This window comes from Choristoneura fumiferana, chromosome 21 (genome assembly GCF_025370935.1).
Source record: "Choristoneura fumiferana chromosome 21, NRCan_CFum_1, whole genome shotgun sequence".
Classification (NCBI taxonomy): Eukaryota; Metazoa; Arthropoda; class Insecta; order Lepidoptera; family Tortricidae; genus Choristoneura; species Choristoneura fumiferana.
In genome coordinates, this window is record NC_133492.1 from 12,519,793 (window position 1) to 12,544,282 (window position 24,490).

Sequence of the window (24,490 nt, forward strand, 5' to 3'; positions counted from 1 at the left end):
TTTACGGCGATTAACCTTAACAGTGAACAGTGATCACAAAGTTCTATATTGCTCTCGTGTTTGACATTTTTTAATGCTCAAGTTGTCTCCACGTGGTTTCTGGAATTTTACTATCAAGTTGCAAAAACTACAGTCACCGTACAACGTCTCTCTCAAAGAGAGTTTACTTTGACACTGGTCTAAAGCCATATTTTAAAAGAGAAGAAGTTGTAAAACGTCAGCATCATTTTTAGACGGATGAAACGATAGCCCATCACAGAACTAATAAATAAAAAGGATTTGTTTTTAATAAGGGGTTTCTGTGACAAAGCAGTTGGCGCTATTTAGTATTGTGAGGTCCTTTTGATAACTTTAGCTCTTGCATCACGTTTATGTTTGGTTAAATACCTGACTAAATGAGTCAATCACAAGCAAGACTGCGTCAATCGGACCTCACGATCATCACGATCTAGTTGTATTTCTTCCGTCAAGAAACCTCATTAGCAGTAAGTTTTCCCAACGCATTCATTTTGTAAAAAACTCGGCGCGTATAGCTAGGGGGGTTTCAAGTCAAAACCCGTTCGGCGTACAAGATTTCAAATAATAATTTAAAAAACAAAGTTAAAAACAGATTTTTCACTTATTATGCCCGTAAACTTCGTATTATGCTGGATACCACTCGCTCTGCTCGGGTGGCTAAGCATCTCGTGTCATTATGCCTTGTTTTACTCCCTTATTGAACAATCTACTATTTTCGTAACAATTTATTACTAAATCAATATTATGAACTCCAGTTTGCAACATTACTCGAACCGTGCAACCCGGGGGCTGTAAAGTTAAAAAGTAAAAAACACGCCGTCCCGATACTCCCGATGACGTTAAAACGAGCACAGTAACTTTATTTCATTAACCCTGTTAGCATCCTGAGCCCTCACGGCAGTGTACGAATTTATTATATTTTTACATTTTCATTAGCAAAACATTTCCTTTGTTCTTTGTTCGATCTATTTATGCAAGGTTTTTATAATCTGTTTACAGATAAAACATAACTAATACTCTACAGTAATTCGTCAACTACTGGCCACCTTACACTAAAAATGAATTCCAGTCCCCTATAAACAGAGTTTTATTTTTAGTATAAGGTGTCAATTACTGGCCACCCTTCAATAACTGACCACCTTATAATAAATTAATTCTGGTCAGCTATAAATATAAATCATTTTTAGTATAAGGTGACCAGTTCTTGTAACGTGGCCAGTTGACGATTTACCCTAAAACTCAAAACTAATTACCTGTTTCTCATTCTGCGCACCACTGCTATACGTGGCAGCGAGGGTAGAACTGCACATTTCAGAGTACCATGGAACTTCCCCGCGTTCCGTAGCCGACGATATGGACAGGGTCCATATGGAGTTGGTGTAACCGTCGCAGTTGCAGTTATCGTGCTCCCGTCCACCGTTGCCTGATGCCCACACGAATATCGACCCTTTCCCGTTGCGACCCTGTGAAGAAAATAAAATATCACTTTCTGGCCAGACGAAGTGAGGTATGTTAAGAAAATGTTTTAAGAGAAAAAGACAGATCGCATTCTTTATTCTCGTTCGGTTCGTTTATCAATAGTTCGGAAAATAATCAAATCGTACTAGACTTCTAATGCAATGAAGTTTCGAGGGGGACGTATCTGAATATCGAAAACTAATATATCTAATGTTAAGAAGTCGACGGTTAAAATATCAAAAGTGGGTTAGGTTAGGTTCTTCTTAGTTGGTACACTCTTGCCACTATGGTCGTGGTCATCATTGTGAATCACGATGAGTGATGATTTTGGTAGGTTAGGTTAGGTTCGATATTTTAACCGTCGATATTTCAATTTTCGATATTCAGATACGTGCCCGTTTCGAGTGTTAGTTTTCTTTTGTTACTTACTTTATATTTTTGCCTTATTAAGTTACGAGTAAGTATATAAACATAAACAGGCTTAACGCAAAGTTTATAGGGCAAGGTTGAAACATATTCTTCACGACTAAATCGGGGAAAATAAGGAATTTAATACATAAACGTATAATTACAAACGTCAAGGTAAAGTACAAGAGAGGCGCTTAAAAGAGGAATTACATTTTTTCCATGAGAAATAAGAAAGACGAAAACGTCATTACAGCACAAGCTAACACGTAATTTTTCCAAATTCTCACAAATACAATATTTATAGCTCATTCAACTTGAAGAGTGAGTTTAACGGCTGCAAAATTTCCATTGCCATCAAGACGTAGAGTAAAATTAACTTTCCAGCCAGGAGCAAAGATAATCAGAAAAAGTAAGACGACGGGGAACGGTTAAACGAGGTTTCGGTGTAAACAAGGGTACTCGAACGACGCTCAGAGTTGAAGAGGGAAACAACATTATGTAAATTTTATACCCAACAACACTTGACCATATCGTGTCGGAGCAACACGAGCGAAATAATTGCATCATTACAGGAATTACTGGCGCGACTCGCAGCACCCTTCAAACTAACTTAGTTACATAACCACTGCATGCAAGCAAAGTCAAAGGCACTTTAAAATGCATTAAATAGGAACTAATATCCAATGGAGCGTGATATAGTGACAAATTGTTGTTGTGAATATAACACAGCTGGCGTATTGTAACTTTTCATTAAACGCTATAGTTCGCACGGTCGCCGTGAAAAATATGGAAACGCTCAAAATGGCCGCTGGAAGGCACTTTTGTTCGGTTCCCAAGGACTTATTCTTTATTAATAACCGCCACATAAAAGCGAACTCGAGGTGAGTTGGTGTTCGTTAATGGGAATTATGAAGTTTTTAACGTTGAACTTTTACGTTAAATATTAACGATAGCAGAAACACGGTTATTTTTATCCCGACCACGGTCAGCGTTTGTTACGTAAAGCTTTAATTTGGATCCGTTCGATACGTAAATCTCCGAAATGTAATTTACATTCAGATAAATTTGTTAAGTCCGACGCAATTCCTTTTCAATTAAGGACTCGCGGAAAGTGAAGGAAAACGTCGCAACTGATTTTTCGAGCAAAATAAACCTTTCCCTGTATTAAAGGTTAATTGATCTCTTTTTATTCAACTGGATGGAAAACGACCAAGTGTATCTCCTAAGAGAGAGAGAGTAAGAGATTACCACCGCCCATAGACACCTGCAACACTTGTTGTCAACTTAGAGGCCTAAGATGGGATACCTCAAGTGCCAGTAATTTCACCGGCTGTCTTACTCTCCAATACTGCAAGCACTGCTGCTTCACGGCAGGATTAGCGAGCAAGATGGTGGTAGCAATCCGGACGGACTTGCACAAGGCCACCTGCAAAAACCTGAATAATTATTTTATGGATGAAATACAAAAACCGTAGGTAGACATGTCTTTGAGAACTTAAATTTACTATTTTAAACTTATCTCTAAGCTATTTAAACTAAACTAAGAAAGATTTTTTTAGTTCTAGGACTGAGCAAATTAATTAAAACAAACAAATCGCTTTCTTGATCGATTATTTATAATCACAACATAACTATTTCAACCGTTTTAACCCATTGTTATAGACTTCTATTGTCTATATATTGACACTAGACAATACAAAGCGTGTTATCATGACTATCGAGTTATTGATCTGAAATTGATCTAATCTGCTAATCATCATTGCTAGCGCTGATAATGAACGACATAGTCAATTAGCTTGGACAACGTTGCATGGGATTGAAAATCATTTCCAAAAGCTCGTGCCTCATACACGTTTTATGTAGTTGTCACACGGCGTAAGTTAGTGATAAGTCACAATAGGGCAGTTACTCGCATCGCAGACATCATTTTTTTTGTAGAAATACTAAGACTAGCGTTTTGCCTAAGCTACAAAACTCAGGTTAATACGACGTTACTGTTACTGTTCGCCTATCTTTAAGTTTTCCTTTCCTGTTTAGGTTAGCTTGAAAAGATCCCTTTTAGGGATAAGTTCGCCTTTGTACTCTTATGTTTTGTTGTTTTATTTTTGTATTATTTTTGTGTTTTATGTACAATAAAGTATTTACATACGTACATACATACATACGTTATACTTTACAGTTTTTTATGGTGCTGAATACGTCATAGTCAGGGAGCGAAACTTTGATACCGGTGACGTCATTATGACGCAAATTGACATATAGGATGTTTTTATAAATAAGTACTGGCCGTCTCAAGTGTCAATAAGTTGTCAGTGATTATCTATAATCTAGATAAAAACACTGTATGAAGCTTGACGTCATACGGCTGTCACCGGCATCAAAATTTCGCTCCCTGGTCATAGTATTGCATAGATTTACAACAAAATAAGTAATTATAATTATACATACACTTAAAATTATAAATAATACTACAATGTTATTTTTATCGACACAACATGTAGCTTGTAAGGCAAACCGAGCTACATTTAGGGTGCGAAATCGACAGTCGTATGGCGATCCATAATGGAACTAATTTTGTTGTCGAGACCAGAACTAACACGCTAGTAGACAGTGAGATTAGCTCTCCGCTGTCAGGGCAGTGGCTCGCACTGTGTGAACAAGCCTTAAATACATTATGCCGAACAAAAGCTCATTGCAGGTTTGAGTTACGAACAAATCGCTGTCATACTTGTCACTGATGGTGACAGTTTCCAGTTTGTTTGTCCACGGAATGAATGGATTAATATTCAAATTTGATAACAATGGCGATGGTTTTAGCGGCTACATGGAATGCAATAACCGGTTTTGATATTGTAAGCTTAATCTATTGTTTTCTGCGGCTCTAAAAATTGAAATTAATATTATAAAATCTGCTCGTTCGTAGAACACGACGTCGTGTTAATTATAAATAAGAATTCCTTTTTATAGCCCTTGCAGACGGCAAGGAGATACGAGAACCCAAAGAAAGAGAGATACGAAAAGCGAGAGTATTATTCGTTTCTCTTTTCGTTCTCTTACTCGGGTGGTCTCCGACTAGTGTCGAGTTTGCAAACACATGTCTACAAAAAAAAACTAAGTTCGCAAAAATCACGCCGAATCTTCTAGGCTAAACTTCTCCTATAAGTATTTTAATGAGCCTTAAAATAGTAACGGACCACTTAAACTATTTTACTAACGTTATTTGCAACTCGAAACAAAAGATCAGTTTGCTTTTTCTTTCTCAATTGAGTTTTCAGGAAAACGGAGAAAACAAATTTCGAACTTTGTATCTTACCGTCCCGTTGACGCTTATATTATTTAATACGAGAGTGAGAGGGACGGTACGATGAAAACTCCGATTTTCGAATTTCGTAGTAGCCCCCCGTACATTATCTTTACCTTAGTAACTCCCTCAAGGAAGGCCCTAGTTGCCAGTTCTCCCGGACCATCGACGGTCTTCCCGTCATCATCAGGGCCCCAGGACGCGCTGTAGATGTCAACATGCTGAGGATTGAGGCTTAGGGAACGGGCTTCGACTGCGTCTGTGACGTCACCGTCCAGCATACGAACACCTACAGAAAAAAACAAGATTATGGAATAAGTACGTACGTACAAAATTTTCACAGAACTCGCTGTTTTGAGATATACTGAGCGGCAAAAAATCTGGCCCTCAAATGTACGGAGTTACGGAGTAATAGGTAATTTTGTATTAAGATGTCATCTCCCTGAGTATAACAGAGATCAAAGTAGAGCGAAGAAATAGTTTGCTACTGAACGAGCCGTGGTGGCCGAGTGGTTTGACCTATGGCCTCTCAAGCAGAGGATCGTGGGTTCAAACCCCGGCTCGCACCTCTGAGTTTTTCGGAATTCATGTGCAAATTACATTTGAAATTTAACCATGAGCTGTACGGCGAAGGAATCGTTGCACATACCTGCGAAGCAATTCAATGGTGTGTGTGATCCCGCGTACTACGAGCGAGAAAAATATAGGTTGTTACTGAACGAGTGACTTGCATCTTGGCCTCATTTGCATTTACCATTAGGTAATAAAGACCAATCGCTGGGTACCTAGTTTTAAATGAAAAAAAATATATGAATTGGCCTTAGCGATAACATCTCGTTTTATTTTAGAAAAAAAAATATCAGTAAGAATGAAAAATCAAAAATTATAATAACAAATATAACATGTAAGTCTGGTTCAAAACAAAATACCTACTGTCAAAACAAAGTGGTATTGACCTAAATCAGTTTAATTTTTTTTAACATATCCATTCATTTTTAAAACGCTCTATTGTCTCTCTAAAATTGTTAAATGAGTGACTCGATACTGCGTAGCTCAAGGAATGTAACCAATTTGCTACGCGCGACGTAGCATGCCTCTACGAATAGTTCGTAGCAATGTAGCGGTTCACGAAAACAATTCGTAGCACTGTCTGGAGTGTGTTGGTTTGAAAAGGCATAATCCTACCGCCTAGAATCGAAACTTTTGCGATAAATCTACACCAGGGTTGTAGCATTTTTCAAGCGCTGAAATTATTTTAGAAACAATGTAAAATATAGTATAATGAATTACAGTGCGACAAGAAAGATCTTTAATAAACGTAGGCGACGTTTGCACGGCACTGAACTGATTAAGTTGTTCCATTTCACAAAAACGACTTAACGGATTCGGATGATATTTGGAAAAATAGTTTATTACCTGGATTATTATTCACGACTCTATTGTTAATGGCATACTTAGAAGCGTGTTTAGATATTTTTGATAAAGTTTTTGCTCCCAAGTTTATGAACTCGACTGTACATTGCTTAATTTCACCATTCATTTCATTTGCCAGCCAAGCTGGCTCTTTCTTTTATCTTTAATGGTCGGAAAACCCCATACAACGAATAAACCAACACCTGTTAAATTAAATTAAACATATGAAGTCAAACTTGCAAGTTGTTGAACTAACTTGGCTCAAGTTCCTAAGGGTTTAGGTGTTTGAAAAGTTTTCTGCAAACCAGACGGAATCTAATGCCACACCGTCTTCGAATGGCTCAAATTTTAAATTGAAGCATCCTTTACAGCGGAAAATGCATAAGGCTGCGGCGATTTTATCATGAAACTTTGGAAACGGCCAAAAGAAAAAGGAAAAATAATGCAGATTGTTACCTTAGCCTTTTTTATCAGGTGTGATTGTGACTTCATAATAGATACATTTTGCATCTTTACAATGACAGTTTACAAAGCAGAAAAGGTGAGGCACCGTCCAAGGGTTCGGTATATTACAAGAACCATTTCGACCTACTTTATTTGACCAATTATTTATACTTGTGATTTCGCGATTTTTATAAAACCGTCTCATTGCTGAATCCTGGATTCCAATAAAAAAAAATATCTTAGTGTAAAAGCGTAACAAACAAACAAACATTTTTAGATTCACATTTATAATATTAGTCATGATTAAAATTACATGAACGGATTACTTAACAAACAACTTATTGACTTTGACATTGTACCTAATTTTAACTTTTGTCCATGTTTTACTCAGGATTATTATTATTTTTAAATTTAATTCTAATTTTATTTTGGCTGACAATGTATTTTAATTTACCACTATCATATACCTATTATTATTATTACTATTATTTTGTATACAATTTGACGATCCTTTTGTGAATTTCTTATAATTACCTAACATGTATTTATGATGTATTTTTTCATTAGGTAATAAATAAATCTAATCTAATCTAATCTATTAACTTCATCCGTCCGCCAGTGTAGTTAAATTCCGGTTTACTAACGAAAATAAAAGTCATTCGTATTTACTTTAGTACCTACTCAGAGAAATCAAAGGCCACTAAGGTACCTAATTATGAGGTGCTCCATCAAAAGGGCAGATTCTTTGATCTCAAAAAAACCGAAATATGTTATTATGAAATATTCCTTCAGCGATATTTTGGAAACAGCACGTAACAAATATTTATCACGAAATCATAAGAAGTCTACTCTCCTACTGTGTGTTTATAAATAACTCCCGCCCTTCGTTAGGTATATTTTTTATATATTTTACTAGCCTTTTTGCTGTTTCGCTTGCGTGAATCATGGCAGTTGTATTGTTTTTTAAACTTATTATAAAGATTTTTCTGTTTTATCAAGAACGCCCGTTCAAAATTTTATGTCTTTAAACTTAGCAATTGAGATTGAGATTTTACGTGTCTAATGCTAAATGTAATTAGAATATCGGGATTAAAAATGTGTCTATGCGTTATTACAGGAATTTAACTGTCTGTACACGAAATTATATTTAAATCCGTCACGCGGTTTAAGCTTGAAAGAGCGACATACATGCACACACACAAACTTTTGGATTCATAAAACTATAGGTACTTCGTTTTTTAGCATTAGAAAAAGGGTATAATCATGACAAGTCTTTTTATTGAAAAACATTTAAAAAAAACCGGTTAATATTACTTATGATACCAAAAAAATATAAATGATCATAATATACTTGCTAATTGGTACATATTAGCTGTGACTTATTTTTCAAAAGTGTTATTCAATAAAAAGACACCGCAAGATTGCTTACCTTCTTTCTAATGCTAAAAAAAAACGAAGTATAGTAGGTTGAAGATAAACAGAACCGTATGCATCTTTTAGGCAACCGGGTAGCCTTCAGGTTGACTGATTCAAGCATTATTTTGTAGAGATCAATGAATTACACTACATAATTTACTCGTAACTTGCTTCTTCGCTAAAACAGCGTTTGTTATAGCTGAGAAGCAATATAGGTTAGTGCAGTTCAGCCTTGTGGTTGGTACTGCCTTGACTACTAACCCAAAAGTTGTGGGTGAAATTCCAATCATCTTCAGTCGTAAATATATATTTTGTTAGCTCTCTTTTTTTCATTTACCCAGATTCCGACAATTCACCATTTTCGTTTCTTTTTAACATAACCGCCACGCAACAACTGACAAACTAAGACAGTTGTCTCACCGCCAGCGAGGAAACGATTGGCTATCGACTATTTTCTCGCCCAAGAAACGAACAAAAGATATAAGATCCTGTGTGAGTAAAAGAGACACATATATTAATAGTTGATCGCTGGCTGTTCACACTGTCGGCGAGAACTCGCTCTTACATCTTTTGCCGCAGCGACAAGAGCTATAAAACTCGCTGAGCTATAGATACTCGCTCAGCGATGTCAGCTTGGCGGCCGCCCCGCACGAGCGAGTCGAGTGGAGCGAGTAATCGCCCGTCGCACTCGAACACTCGCTTACAGCCAGCGACAAAACTACACTCGCTTCTCGCTGCTCACCCACTCGTTTCTAGTTACTCGCTCTACTCGCTTCTCGCTCATCGTCGGCGGTGGAACAAGTGCCTAAAATTTGTTCAAAAATCAAAGAAAGGATGTGTTTTTACACTCAACCTCACGAAGAACAGACATCATACACTAAAATAAAAGTGTGTTACTTTAAGTAAGTCTGAGACAAAATGCAATCCCATTTCGTATAAATAAAATAGTACAACGTACATAGTTTCTAAATCTAAACGTAGACTAGTTCGCGACTCCGACTGACTGAGCGATTTACTTATCGCCTCACTCGCCAAAGCTGCTCTTTGCTTTTTACTGTCTCACGCTATCCGCCATGTTGTAAAAGAACTACTTTAGTACTTTACAGAGGATTTTCTTTTCGTAAATTCGTGACTTCGACTTCGAAATACAGTTTGTACACGGGCAGCATTTTTAAATATTTGATTAAGCTACTGAATCTTTTTTTTTCATATTATGTTTTTTTGAGTAGTCAGTATAAGATATAACACAGTTTTAAAGAAAGATTATTGATTGGAGCTGCAGTTATGTTATGTTATTTTTGACTAAATATTTACATTATCGCATAAGGCAATGCCTGTAATGATAATTGTTTAAATGTTTGAAATAAATTAATAAATGTTACAAACCTTACTAAGGCTTCCGTATTATTTTCTACTAAAGAAGTAATGTTTACGAAAATTCCCGTGGTGTGGATGGCAAAGTCAATAATTTCGACATTGACGTGCTTGTTTTGTCTTTCGTTTCAATTAATGGACCATCGCTTAAGATTTTTGAGAAGCGCATTTTTACAATAAAATTAGAAAACCGATTTTCTTTCTAGCTTAAGATATGCGTCATGTCTATTAGAGTATGTCGTGTCGTACGAAGTACACTGCAGAAATGTGGTCTTTAGTTTTTCTAATGATTAACGATGTCGCTACTTTTTCCACCGTTGTAATATAAATGTGGACACATTTTTTGTGTTTCCATATAATTTACTAAATAACGATGCTCACCAGTGAAATGTAATCCTTTTAAATCATACGTATAAATATGTATTAAAATTACACCTCAAATTCATTAGGGTATAAAACTCGATTTTTCATTTTGTTCGGAATGATATTAGAAATCATTTTCTTCATTGCCAGACACTTTGTAGGGAGCCAGTTTAGTTAAGTTTAGTTTATTTATTCATTCAATATAATACATCATAAATTACAGAAATGTCTGTATTGAAGTCGTCAATGGTAATATTAAACAGGATTAACAATAATATAAAAAAATGAAAATGCTAAGTATGTCAAGTATTGAGATGAAAAAAAAGAAAATAAAAAGATCAGATTTGTTCTCCACGAGGGATCGTCATAACACAATAATAAAATTGTAATTAAAAACAATAAAGTTGAAAATGTCAAGATCACAGTATTATATCTTAAATAATAAATGGATAACAATTATAATTTACAATACAATTGGTTCTCCATTAGGGATCATCACAACTAGAATACAAAGTTACCAAATAAAAATAATGACAAAAAATCAAGCAATAAAACAAAATTCTAATTAAATTAAAATGTCATATTCAGACTGAATAAAATGCCTTTTCCAACAAAATGCCTTTCAGGCGACGGCTAAACGTTTCATCATTATTTCCCCGTTTTAGGTCCGAAGGTAGGTGTTCGCAATATTTGGGAACGATAACGCGCGGGTTTTTTCCCGCTAGCACAATTCTATGCGGTACCGCGCTTAAGCGGCCTGTGCTACGAGTGATTTTACCCTCTACGCTCATTCGACAGAAGCTGGAAATTACATCCATAAACTGTGTGTGAATAGAAGCCTGACAAAAATATTATAACTTTCAGCTTTTACAAAATAACAAAAGTCTTAAGGACCGTCTCGGGCTTTTAGTCCATAACTCACCTCCTACACTAGCCCCGAATGCGACGCCGACGGCACAGAGCGAGTTGTTAGCGGTCGCAGCGACTTCACCGGCGCAACGCGTGCCGTGTCGGTTGGAGTCGATCATGTCGTACCGCGGCTGAGGGTCCGGGTCGTGCGAGTTTACGTCGTACGACGCCATTGGGTCCTGGGAATAGAAGAATTAGATGCTCAAGCCGCTGTGTTCCGGTGAGGAGAAGAAGACAATAAGTAAAGTGACGACAAATTAAGTATCATAGCCCCTCAGGCTGGCAACGCATTTGCAATCCTTTGGTGTTGCGAGTATCCATAAGTGCTGGTGGTCACACTTACTATCAGATGACCCACTTTATCGTTTGCCATACAATTTAATCGCATCGTCTAAAGAATTAAGGTAAACACTTGTTTAAGTACCTACCGAGAAATATTAATACATTAATATTACATTATATGTAAGAAAACAACTAGATCAGCTTACCTTAAATATCTATCATGAAAAAATAACTATTAGCATCTCTAAGAGCTCTGTCGTCTACTTTTCTTATGATAAAATACGATGTGACTGCGAGTCCCACTTTCATCTTCATTTAAAGCTAAGAACATTTATTCTAGAAATCTATGTCCGTACTAAAGTTACCAAACGAAATGGTGCATAAAAACATTGTCATTCTGCAAACGCCAACTAAAGCTACATCACCGCACTTAAATCCATTCCACGCTTTTACCCCTTGCTTGTACCAAAAGCTGCATGAGCACCACCATAGTATAAGATCCAACATTTAAATTCCGCACCTGTCTGTTCCCTGGTGGAAATGTGACTTTAGGTAAAAAAAAAGGTTCTTGCCGAAAAAAAACCGAACATTTTTTTGAATTAAAAGCTGTCATTTCCTTAGAACGTGAAGAAAATGTAATAGAAAACAGAGAAAACAGAAGTATGTGAATGACCCGTTAAAAAAAAATTCCACCTCTTAGTCAGTACAACTCTAGCATTTCCAGGAGTCAAGATTGCAGAAGAGGCGATTTAAATAGGAAATGTGCATTGAACGTAAATTTTAGAAAAAAGTAGCTACGAGTGCTGCTTGTTAGACAACCATTCGGAATCATTATGACTCCAATTTAGTATGATAGGGTGGCTTTCATAAACTAGCTAGGTACTTTGATTGTTTTACCTAAAATTGCTACAAAATTGATATTATCCATATAATTTAAGATGGTTTTTGATATAAAATACAAGAAAAGAATATCGATAAAGACATCGATTTAAGTTACGAACGCAAAAATGCGTGAGTTAATCGTGAACTTAAAATTTTTAAAATCGCCCCGGTAGGTCAGTCATTTTGTTTTACGGTAAGAAGCAAATAGGTGCAAAATTTGACGGTGGATCTCACCCTATACGGCAACCCAATATCGCGTTTTTCCGAACATAGGGATTAAAACCGCGCGAGTGAGATGAATCGCGTAATTTGAATCTCGCTTTGTTCGCAAATGTCGTCTGTTATGGCCCCATGTGTCCTACTTTCGTTCTGTTCGCCGTAAAATATGATCCAAGGTAAGTATAAGCACGATTGATGGAAGCTGGAAATTTTAAATAAGAATTAAATATCAGAGTTTCATATTTTTTTGTTGAATTGTTATTTATTCCTTTTGTTCTTTAGCTTTTGTGCGCAGCGTATCATTTTATTTGAATGCCTCAATGAGTGGAATTAAACTCAAATGTACAGCGTAGAACATTCTCTCAGTAAATTTCATAAATTTTTGGTCGTTGAACAATGATTTCGATTGCTAAGTAGGTTTACAGGTACATTTGTGGCCAAAAGTAACATTTACAACAGAAAATTTCGGAAAGGCTAGTTTACATACTAGCTGTTGCCCGCGGCTTCGCTTGGCTTTCGCGTTGGAATTTTTCTATTTTTTTTTCCATAAAAACCTTCTCCTGACAATAACGAACACAACTAAAAAATAATTAGCGAAATCGGTCCAGCCGTTCCCGAGTTTTGCGCTTAGCAACACATTTTACGATTCATTTTTATTTATACAGATTTTCATATTGGTTACTTATACTCTGCCCAAATCCCAATACGCACTGGGTCCGCGTTGCACACACTTGCGAAGAAATTCAATTGTGTGTGAAGTCCCAATCCGCGTTAAGTCTGCGTGGGAACTACGACCCAAGCCCTTTCGTTCTGTGCCTTGCACTGGGACGTATATAGACGATGATTATTTGCTAAGTTATTAATCAAAATTTAAATGTCCATTGACTTAAATAATTATATTTTTACATCCTAGGTGTTCGAAGAGCTGATCAAATCAGAAACACTGAACTGCGCTACAAAACTCTAATTGTTGATAAGGGAGAAAGATCGCCAAACACAAGTGGGACTGGGAAGGACATGCATCCCAGCACAGGGACAGCGTATGCCTATACCTATTTAAAAAATAACTTACATAATTAGCAACTAAGTCGGGATGGTCAGTCTCTAACCCGTCGTCCAGAATAGTGACGACGACGCCTCGCCCCGTGATTCCTTCCCGCCATGCCGGGATCACGTTCATATCCAAACCGCCGCCACGGTTCTGAAAACAAATCACATTTTAGAGCTTGTCTAAGCTAAAATGAAGCATCCCTCACTCAACAAAATCAGTTCATTATGAATAGTTAGATAGCAAATCTTACAAAAACCGCCCGTCTAATGGAGATTTAGTTCCCCCCTTGGACTCAAGCGATTATTGTAAATATTTGCTGTCGAACTAGTCATAATGAACAAATTTTAAATTAAATTAAATTAAAAATGCTAGAAAGCTGTAATTTTGCACGAATATATATGTAAGCTATACCGAGAAAATGGCACAATAAAATTAAAAAAAAACTTTTTTTTAGAGTACCTCCCATAGACGTGAAGTGGGGGTAAATTTTTTTTCTCATCCAATCTTGTAGTGTGGGTTATCGTTGGATAAGTTTTTTAGGGGGTTGCTAAAAGTTTTTTCGATTCAGTGATTCTTTTGCAAAATATTCAACTTTAAATTGCAAATTTTCATTAAAATCGAGCGTCCCCCCCCTCCTCTAAAATCTAAACCGGTGGGTGGAATTTTTTTATAAAATTCAGGATGGTAGTGAGTATATCAAACTTACAAGGAAAACTATAACAATTAAATTTTCTTGAGAATTATTAGTAGTTTAAGAGTAAATAGCAGCCTAAGGTATAAAATATACCTAAACTCGGAATATTCCTTACAAAATACGAAATCCGTAGAAAAATATTAAATACTTAATTCTTTCGTAATGGCTACGGAACCATATTTCGGGCGTGTCGGACACGCTCTTGGCCGGTTTTTTTTATTGTAGCTTGTGTTGCCATGGTAACACTCCTGAGTTACTTATTATAAGTATGATTTTATGGGGTACAAATACACAAAAAAATAGGAGTTGTAATAGTTTTAAGGCAAGTCCTTCATGGCTCATCTCCTAAGTATGCTAGTATACATTGCAAACATTTTTCTAACGTAGTCTGTCACTGGTGTCTCCTAAATTAGAATTTCTACTCATATCTCCTTAATTTGCTTTTTAGTGTATGTTATCCTCTCGCATATCATTACTGATTTATTAACATTGATATCTAAATTTTGTTCCTACCTTCGGTATATATTTTAATTGCTCTTTCCTATTTATAATTCGATATAGTAATTCGATATCTGAAATCATGATTGGCAAAAAGGTTCTGCGACATATTGAAAAATAAAATGTAAAAATGCGGTCTCAGCAAATACTCGTCGTCGTTCTGAAAATGTATTCCGCAATTTTAGGGGAATGATGCTCGAAGCGGAACAAAAACTGTTATGGATTGATTGATTGTTTGGCATTCAAATTTGCTTGCACATAGTACAATCAAGCACAGTTTTAATATTTGTCCTTTCATTTTTAGTTGGAGATAATTTGATTGCGTTCAATACAAATGTTCGATGCTACTGCATGTAGATATTGGTCATTTTGTAAATAATTGTATTATGGAAAACAGTGTACAGAATCAAATTACCGTGGGAGGCCTGCGCGCCACAGTGGCGTGTAACTATGTAGCAACTCGTGATTTGCCAATATTTGTTACCAAATTCTATCACCTTTTAACATAGGGTACTTATCCAAAATGAGCCAAAAAAAAGTCGCGCAACGGGTTATTTAAAAAAAGCATTTATAGAATTATGCTTCCATAGTGATCCATTCCAGTGACAAAATAAGTATTAAAGTAGGTAGGTACTTTTAATTAATGAACATAATAAACAGTTAACTTGCTTGTTTTTGTTAAAATTTTGCACAGTAAAGCCTGGTTCAATATTTTTTTTAAAGCGTTTGTATTGTCATTATTTTATAATATTATGTAGTTTTAAAGAACACTTTATCATCTAAAATCGTCATGTAAAATGTAGCGCTGGCAAAAATACTCCTAAAAGCTTTAAGAGCATAACTTTTATCTTTCTGCCAGCTTAATAATTCCTCCCTCACAGAAGACAGTACCAAATTATCATTCGAACACAAATTCTGCCAGCGATAAAACTCAAGTTGGCGGCTTTTGGCTTCGACAATTTTATGACAAGCACACAAGAAATTAAACTCCACTCCCCAAGTCTTTAAAGAAAACAAAACGCCGAAAATGAGTGGTCACAAACATTTACTTTGACTTAACTTCAACGCGAGGCATTTTTATGATCCGGCATTATTAATTTTCTTTCTCGCAGCAGTAATTTAAGTGTTAATTATTTTGGTTAGTAAGCTTTTCATTAAAAGGTCAAACGCAAGGCACTTAATTAAATTATGTAGAACAGCATATGAAAATCCCAAGTCCCTTAGACTAACTAGAATTAATAATAAAACATTTCACGGAAAATGTCACCAGACCGCCTGAAGCCTAGCACGGATTAGATATTATTTTGTCCCCAGAGCCTGTACTAGGTATTAATCTGGGGGCACGGTAGTGCCCCCGCCAAGTCGAGCAAAACAAAAACAAAGGCACGGCCGTACCATACTTTTCTCGAAGCCATTCAGGCTATTTTCAACATAAACTTAGTCCGTCAGAAAGTATTCAGAAACACATAAATAAACACCTAATAGACACCTTCTAGGCAAACGTGTACCATCTTAGGCCTCATCTTCGCCTTCCATCAAGCGAGATTGAGGCCAAACGTAAGCCTATTTCATATATAAAAAAAAACATTAGAAATATTATTTTAGTTGTTCGCTTAGAAAGATCAAAGAAACTTAGAAATCAACTTCGAAAAATAACAGAAATGACGTATGGTCTTGAAATTAGAATGAAAAGAAAAGTGAAATGAAAGTCACTTGAGGTCGAAGTTCGTGTATAAAATTTCAAATTGATAAAATTTAGGAATTTTAGTTTTATTATTTCTTTATAAATTTCATACATAGTTTTACGGCGTATTTTGTTCCAGTTTTTTACTTGTTGTCATGTTAGTCTGTTTCGATGTATATTATGAAAATGATTTAATTTAATTAATAAAGAGCTATTTCAGCTATTTTACTATATCTTTTAATTACTTTCGTCAATCAATGTTTATAGAAAGCTAAAGAGAACTAAAATTAATGCTAACAGCACTACAAACGTGTCTTTGGTAAATATTAAAGTACAATCAATCACCTGCATTAATATCTGCCACAGGGGAGCCTGCAAAAATAATTGACATGTCCTACTGACCCTAGAAACAGAGTCATATAAGATATTTATGTGGATGTAGAGGTGAGACGTATTTACTGGAATAGGTTTTTGGAATAGGTTTTGGCTTGGACGCGTGAGTACTCGTTCCCGCCCGCGATTCTTTTAGCGTACGAGTATTTAGGAGTACGGCGGCTGACAACGTTCCGCCAACTTGAAAACAAGCATTTATGTACACTTTTTAACTGAAAAATTTATAAAAATTGCTGACAGTCCTAAGCCTGTTTAAAATATGACGGGAAATTTTTAGTCGGTATTTAATATAATTTAAAATTAAAAAAATATTAAGTGTGAAGACTGAACTGTCGGTAGTTCGATATTCGTAAAACTACTAAAACTAGTACGGTGTATACGCAATCACGGGAGCGCATTTACGGGAATCATTTTGTTTACGCAATGAGCCAATTGAGTTAAGTACTCGTAGATACTCGTGGACCTAGTCTTTGGATCTAGTCTTTTTGTGGATGCGTACTCGCAAGACTCAGTCCGCGTTTTGCCTAGTACGTCTCACCTCTAGTATGCACGCTTTGTTGTGTCAGATACTGGTACATTTACATGCACAAACTTTGCTGCACCACGTCCCAACGTACCTACAAAGTTTGTAAAGAAAATCTTTTATTAAAAACTACTTACTAAATACCACATGTGTGGCCACTTTGGGTCATTTAGCTGGAACTTGGCGTCGGCAGCTCTCGGTCGGCCCTTTACTCGCGCGGGCAACTCCCGCTTGCTCCCCGTATCCCGCTTCGTCGCCGACGAAGGAGACGGAACGATCGAGGTATCGACTGTTGAAAATAGTAAATATCAGTGAATATCTGTGACAGGGAGGGGCTACTACGAAATTCGAAAATATCGTACCGTCCATGAACTAAAAGAATTTCTTTGCTCACCCGCGACCTTATGATAGCTAAGCTTATGCAAGTATGCGTGTTAATGCAGTTCCTCCACCTCCACACTGTAAGAACACACACAAATCACACAAACCCATCTATCACCATCGGGTATATACAAGCTCACCAAGTGCAGCAGAATTTACAAGACCGAAAATACGAGACTCAAAAAAACACTACATTAGTTTGACCTCGCTCATACATAATCAGATTAATCAGAATCTAAGCTAAGTGTGCTCTGAAAATCAGAAAAATTGCTGCCTCTCATAAAAAAAAAATTTGGCACCCTGTTCAGTTGAGGACTGAACTTTTGTTTATTGTTTTTGAACACGTTAATACTCGTATCTCCTCATCACAAAGTCGTACTTAGTTCAAACGACAGTGATGGTACTCAAGCATTTTTATACTCTTCACCTACACTATTTTTAATCAGACATCAAAACACCAGCCATTAGGTTACTTTATGGCTTTTCAGAAGAATGCTTACTAAGTTTAAGTTTATGGTATACTTACTCAAATAGAGCTCTTATTTTTAGGTCAGTAGTCACGACTGTGTAAAATTTATTTCGAAGACTACCTACTGTGTCACTAAGTATTTGATTACCACTAAATACATAGTGTCAACAATATTTTGGTAGATTACAGACATAAAATGGTTGTTATACACTCAGCGGCACCAAATTTACTTATTTCTGCATAAATTTGAGGGCCAGATTTTTTGCCGCTCACTATATGTTCAGAATTCATATAACATTAACTTGAGACATTGCCGGGATCATAGATTAAGGGAAGAAAATACTAGGATATTTTCTTCATTGATTGATTCAACCCAGGCTCATCTTGGTACTTCATTTAGAATTTGCTGTGAGCTTTACGGTGAAGGAAAACATCGCAAGGACTGTGCACAAAAATTTCATAACCTGCCAAAAATTCAATGGGGTGAGTGAAGTTCCCAATCCTAAGGCCTCATTGACTAACATACTTGAAATCATAATCGTTTTCACCACACGTGTCACACGGTATAAGACGAGGGAAGAAAGAGATGGTGAATGCGATCGCAAACGTCAGCGCGTTAGACAATAGGTACCGCCTCTGATCCTGGTTGGGAACTACAGACCAAGCCCTTTCACTCTGAGGAGAAGCCTGTAGCGAGTACTACAAAACCTACTTGCTTAAGTACCTACATATATGCAATCAGGAAATGATGATGTGATGATGTTTAGGGCCTAGTTTATTTACCTGTGGTAGTGCTATTTAAAGTTAAAGTTTGAAAGTCCCTTTTCTTCCGGGACAGCGCCATCTGTTGTTTGGCCCAATGCACTCGCGTGTCTCCCTCGAGACGACCGTGGTGCGCAGGCGCTGGCGCCAGGGACCGTTTCGCTACCGAATTGTGGTGGAAGTGGTAGTGGTTGTCGAATATCTGGAACAAAAAGATTGGTTTGGTTATTTTTACTTTGGGAAGCTTCACTGCTGGTACAGGTTCTAGCACCAATATCTGACACTACAAAGCGTGCATAAATACGTGTCAGATATTTTTGCACGTTCCGCTATAGCAGGTATAAAGACACGTGACTGTTCTATAGCGTTCATGTAGTTTGGCAATTGGTAGGTATATAAGAACGCTAAAAGAATACAAAATTCATTTCATTAAAGTATATGTAGTCATATTTTTCAAATGGTTACGCATACGCTATATTCACTATAATAATGTATAATATTAGCATCCAACATTGTTTGTTTCATCCCAGCCTATATACGTCCCACTGCTGGACACAGGCCTCCTCTCAGAACAAGAGGGCTTGGGCCATTGTTCCCACGCAGGCCCAGTGCGGATTGGGAACTTCACACGCACCATTGAATTGCTTCGCAGCTTTGTGCAGGTTTCCTCACGATGTTTTCCTTCACCGTAGCGCGTGGTAAATTTCAAATGTAATTCCGCACATGAATTTCGAAAAACTCAGAGGTGCGAGCCGGGGTTTGAACCCCGTTCCCCCCGATTGTTTGTTTACTCGATCAATAAATACGATTACTACATCACACAATGCATAAACAGTAGAATTGAAAACATCATTTGCAGCGTTATCGCACTGGCGATTTGAAAACGAAGCGCGCAACAATTTCGCCGCGATATAGCGCCTCGGGCACCATTATTATTAGTACGAGAGTTAAAATATCAAATAGTATCCTCGGCGGCTATAGGTCCGCAGTTAACACGCTACGTGCTCGCGGCGAAAGCGTTGCGCGCTTGTGCCGAAAACGTTGCGAGCTCGCTTCAATTTCATCTTGCTCGCGAATCGCCAGTGTGATGAGGTTATAGCATAGTGTGCAATGTAGTGTGAAAACTCTTTAGAATTATTTTAAAGCAGTGCAAAAAGAGTACACAAAACTGAAACCCAACGTCGCATAATGTGTGATTATACTACAGCGGCACAACAGTCATTTGATTAAACAAACCTCGCGTTTCTTATTATTACGTTATTTTACAAAACTGCGTAATCAAGCAGACTCGGCTACACTAAAACAACGTCGAAACATAAAACTCAGTTGAAACGAGGAGAGGGAAATGAAACACAGTAATTTACGCTGAGGTTGGAGACATCGCGTGGCAACGACTTTCATTGTGGTTAATTTACACATCGACCATCAAGAAAACCTAATTCACTTCCATGATTAGAGGTGGGGCTATTGCATTCCACGAAGCGTTGGTTAGAAGTGAATGCTGCTTTATAATTGTGGTAATTCTGTCTAAAATTCAACAACTCACACTACAATGTAATTAGGCAAAGCTCTTTTAGGGAAGGACCACGAGATCTCTCTCCCGGCGGATGTTGTCCTTGGGGTCCGAAGTCCAAAGTAAGAACGTTAGAACTTGTATTTATGAGTTGAGAAATTTCGATAGTGCGAGGATGTTTGCAGCTTCCCTGTGTGACAGCTAGATGGCGCTATAAGTCACTACGCTGCAAAACTTAACTTTTACTATTTATTTATTTATCATTGAGAATAAACAGAGATAGAATTAGACAAAACATAATTCCCATATTTGCACCCCATCTAGCGAAAATAAACAAAAAAATATTCAATGTTTATTTACAATTTTTTTTAGAATTTGAATAATACGACAAAAAATTGATTTCTGAAGTTTACCAATAGAAATCTAATCAAGCAATTAAAGATAATTGCATGACAGCTTGAAGGAAAATTAAATGTGCCACATCATGTAGAGTTATTACCTAGGTATATATGTTAATCCTCCTTTATTTCAGGCAAAATTTCATTTCGCCCGCTAGGTAAAATTTATAAATTGTTTCATTTAGCGCGAAAATAGAATTCTATATTCAAATTTCATATGTAACGGGCTATTTCGAACGCGGTCGCACTGACCACGCCACATTCAACTGCGGTTGTCATTCAGCAAAACAAAACGAAATTACGCGCCGGCAAAATATTACTCTGCCGCCATATCTGGGGGGCTAATACGAAATTCGAAAACCGAAGTTCGTATCGTGCCGTCCCTCTCAATCTCGTATTAAATAATATAAGCGTCAGCGGGACGGCAAGATACGAAGTTCGAATTTCGTACTTCTCGTAGCATAGAGCCTGTTTACTCTCAAATTATAAGTGAAGTTATTACTGGCGCAGTCAGTGGGATGGCACTTGTAAAATCAAATTAACAAATTTAGTACCTTTACTTAATCTAACAAATGCAAAGTCAACAAGACGGACGAGATATAAGTTCTTCACCCTTGTCTGAATAATAATTATTAGTATTTCGCTTCTTTTCTCTCTTATGCCATAACATAACTTCAACTCAGTTTTTCTTTGAATCTAAATGCCTTATTTTCTCTCACTTCTTATTGTTTTCAAGTTATTGGGTATTTTAATAAAAAAAATACATACCATCTTTTTGCCAGCTGTACTTTTGATTGACTAATCTTGTGTTACATATCATCCTATGTACCTAATTAATTATAACTATTTATTTATAACTATACTAAACTTAAAATAGGTACGTAAAAAATAAAAACGTTTATTTATATGCAATTATCTTAAAATTTAAGTACATAAAAATTTAAACAAATTATTGAAAGGAAGGCAACGTCCAAAGATGCTGGGAGCATTCATTTCAGAAAAAAGATAAGTATAAAACATTTCAATAAACTTTATCGATGGGCGTTCTGCACTATCTTCCTTATTTGGAGCCGTTTCAATTAGACACGCCGGCAGCTGTATGGTTTCATATTTCAGATCAATAATACTCAAAACTAATTAATAGTGCTCCAGGTCCATACCGATGGATCGTAGTATGAAGTGGACTGATCCGTGGGAAATCGAGAGGGCATCTCTATTGCTAAAACTATTCTACGTTTAGGTATCCGCAAGAGAGTTGAGCTCACGCAGGCATTTTATGTAAGTAATGACAGCGGGATTTGGAAATGAGTGTTCTTTTTTCGAAACAAAAGAACATTAAACAGAAAACTGAAAGAGTGACTTACATATATAAACCATCACTAACACCACCACCAGAGCTTGCTTTTCTGTATATTTCTGGCGAGTCCTGGCGTATTTTATAAAGAACAAATTAACACTAATACGGCCCAATATACTTTATAAAGCACATTTTTGTTCGTGTTGAAATATTATCCAAAATAAAAAAAAACTGGAGACCCACGTCCAGGTCTTAAGTACTACATCTATTAAAAAAAGTTAGGGCTCAGAAGGCTAGTAATTTTTGATGTCTGTTTCGATTTTACCTTTGGAAATTATGACTTTGATATGTGTGAAATATTACGTATAAGTGCACCCACATTTTAACTTTTATCGACTCGTAGAATCTTTATTGTGTCGAAAACAATAACGCCATCGGCGTCGTAAAGCAAGCCAATATAATTTTATTAATGCAGTAGAATGAGACGTGTTCATGTGTTTTGATATTGCCACATTCACGCGCTGGGAAAGCTAAATTTTCCGAGAGAGTATTTCTTACTTTATAAGACATACCTATCCACTATCTACAAATGAGATTTTTTGAGGGATTAACCTTCAATCGTAAAATCATTTCACGCGATCGAACGCAAATCAATTGTAGGTATAAAATCGGAATCGACATCCGATATCGCACCAATTCAAAAAGGCGAATAATAAATCCTTAACTCAAAAAATCTTTTTAATTTAAGATTAGAAGCTAAGGTTAATCAAGTAATTATGCAATTTTTATTGAAATAAACAGTTTAAAGTTTAAGTTTAAAGTTTTAATAATGTGTTTCATACATTTATGTTGCTCCTATAATCGGTCACTGAATCAAACCGAAACCGAATCGGTAAATACAGAAATGCTCTGACAGTTAAAGCATCCCAATTTTGCCACCCTGAAAGTAGTTTGCCTAGAAATAGGACTCATATAATTATAAGAAAATTTATAGTCGGCGACAAAAGCAGTTATAACTATCTCTTAACATGTAGCTATAGATAATTTTATCCCTACATCGCTCATCCATTTATGCTGCTACCTGTACTATACCTGTATACCTACGAATAAAATTCATAGATGTTAAGATCTTATTTCGTAACATGACATTATAAGGACAGCTTTTGATAGACATGTTATTACCACGTATAAAAATCTGTCAATACGCCCCGTAGGCATATAAGTACGTTCTCATCATATCTCCGCTACATCATTTTACGAATAATTAAGTCTTCTTTTAGTATGACGGATATAGGTAAGTATGTAGATATAAACTAAGTGAGTTCTGATTTAATGTGAAGTATACCTACCAACCTGCCTCAAAAATAAGAAAGCCAAGTGAGAGTCGCACTCACACCATTACCTGTATGTAATGTCTTACAAAATACTATAAGACAGTTTAGAATAGCATACATACTTATTATTATTGCATGCCGGATGACGGCACACTGATGGACTTTTTAAAATGTTGTAACACCACACTGTGATGGCCCACATTCAAGCAATAAAGGTTTCATTCGTTCAAAGTACCGACGGCGCGGCGACGTCACTCGTTGGGGACCTCTTTTAAACTTTAACTTTTTTTTTATTGAGCTAGCTAGAGCAAAGTGCGAGCGAAGCGTTTCTCTTTAAGATTCGGCAAAAATACTTACCCATGTACGGCTGTATATTACATCTATTATCGTTATCTGTTTTAAACTGAGTGCCTACTTGGAGTTCTACTTCGAAGTTCGTATCGTACCGTCCCTCTCACTCTCGTATTAAATAGTATAAGTGTCAGAGAAACAGCCCCGGATTCGGATTTCGGATTAGCCCCGCAGAGTGCCTTATCACGTTTTAAACTTTCGTGATCTTCACTCATAGTCAAAATACCCCAAACCCTAATCCCCCCCCAACCCTAACGCTACGTCCTGTTTGTCGTATTTTGACTAAGAGTGCCTTACTGTCTAACGCACTTGGAATGCCGATTTTACTTCTTTCTGTCACACGGTATAAAACGAAGGTAGAAAGAGATGAAGAATGCGATCGCAAACGTTTAAGTGTTAAATAATATTCAATACGGCCTCAAGTTCTATAATTATACGGATTTTTTGCCAATTTTTTTTATGTTAAAGAAACTATTTCAACACCAGCGGACCCGGCAGACGTTATCCTACCCGAAAAAACACCACATTCAAAATTATGATAATGATAACATACAAACAACAGCGCCATCTAGCGGGTCCAATTGCGGTTTCAAACCATCAACCAACGGTCTTGCGATAATATTTTTTAGGCAAATATAAAACAAGTAACTTATTG

General features: G+C 36.6%; 1 protein-coding gene across 5 annotated transcripts in view; it reads right to left on the bottom strand.

The window, feature by feature from the left end:
- Nucleotides 1-24,490, bottom strand: part of LOC141439934 (furin-like protease 1) — a 276,098-nt gene that overhangs the window by 21,609 nt on the left and 229,999 nt on the right. For all 5 annotated transcript variants that reach the window (XM_074104401.1, XM_074104397.1, XM_074104399.1 and 2 more), the window contains exons 3-8: nt 18,964-19,144; nt 17,468-17,619; nt 13,560-13,688; nt 11,118-11,283; nt 5,302-5,474; nt 1,272-1,481 (exon numbers count right to left, since the gene is read on the bottom strand). In XM_074104401.1, coding sequence (XP_073960502.1) covers nt 1,272-1,481; nt 5,302-5,474; nt 11,118-11,283; nt 13,560-13,688; nt 17,468-17,619; nt 18,964-19,144 — 1,011 coding nt within the window. The remainder of the gene's footprint in view (nt 1-1,271; nt 1,482-5,301; nt 5,475-11,117; nt 11,284-13,559; nt 13,689-17,467; nt 17,620-18,963; nt 19,145-24,490) is intronic.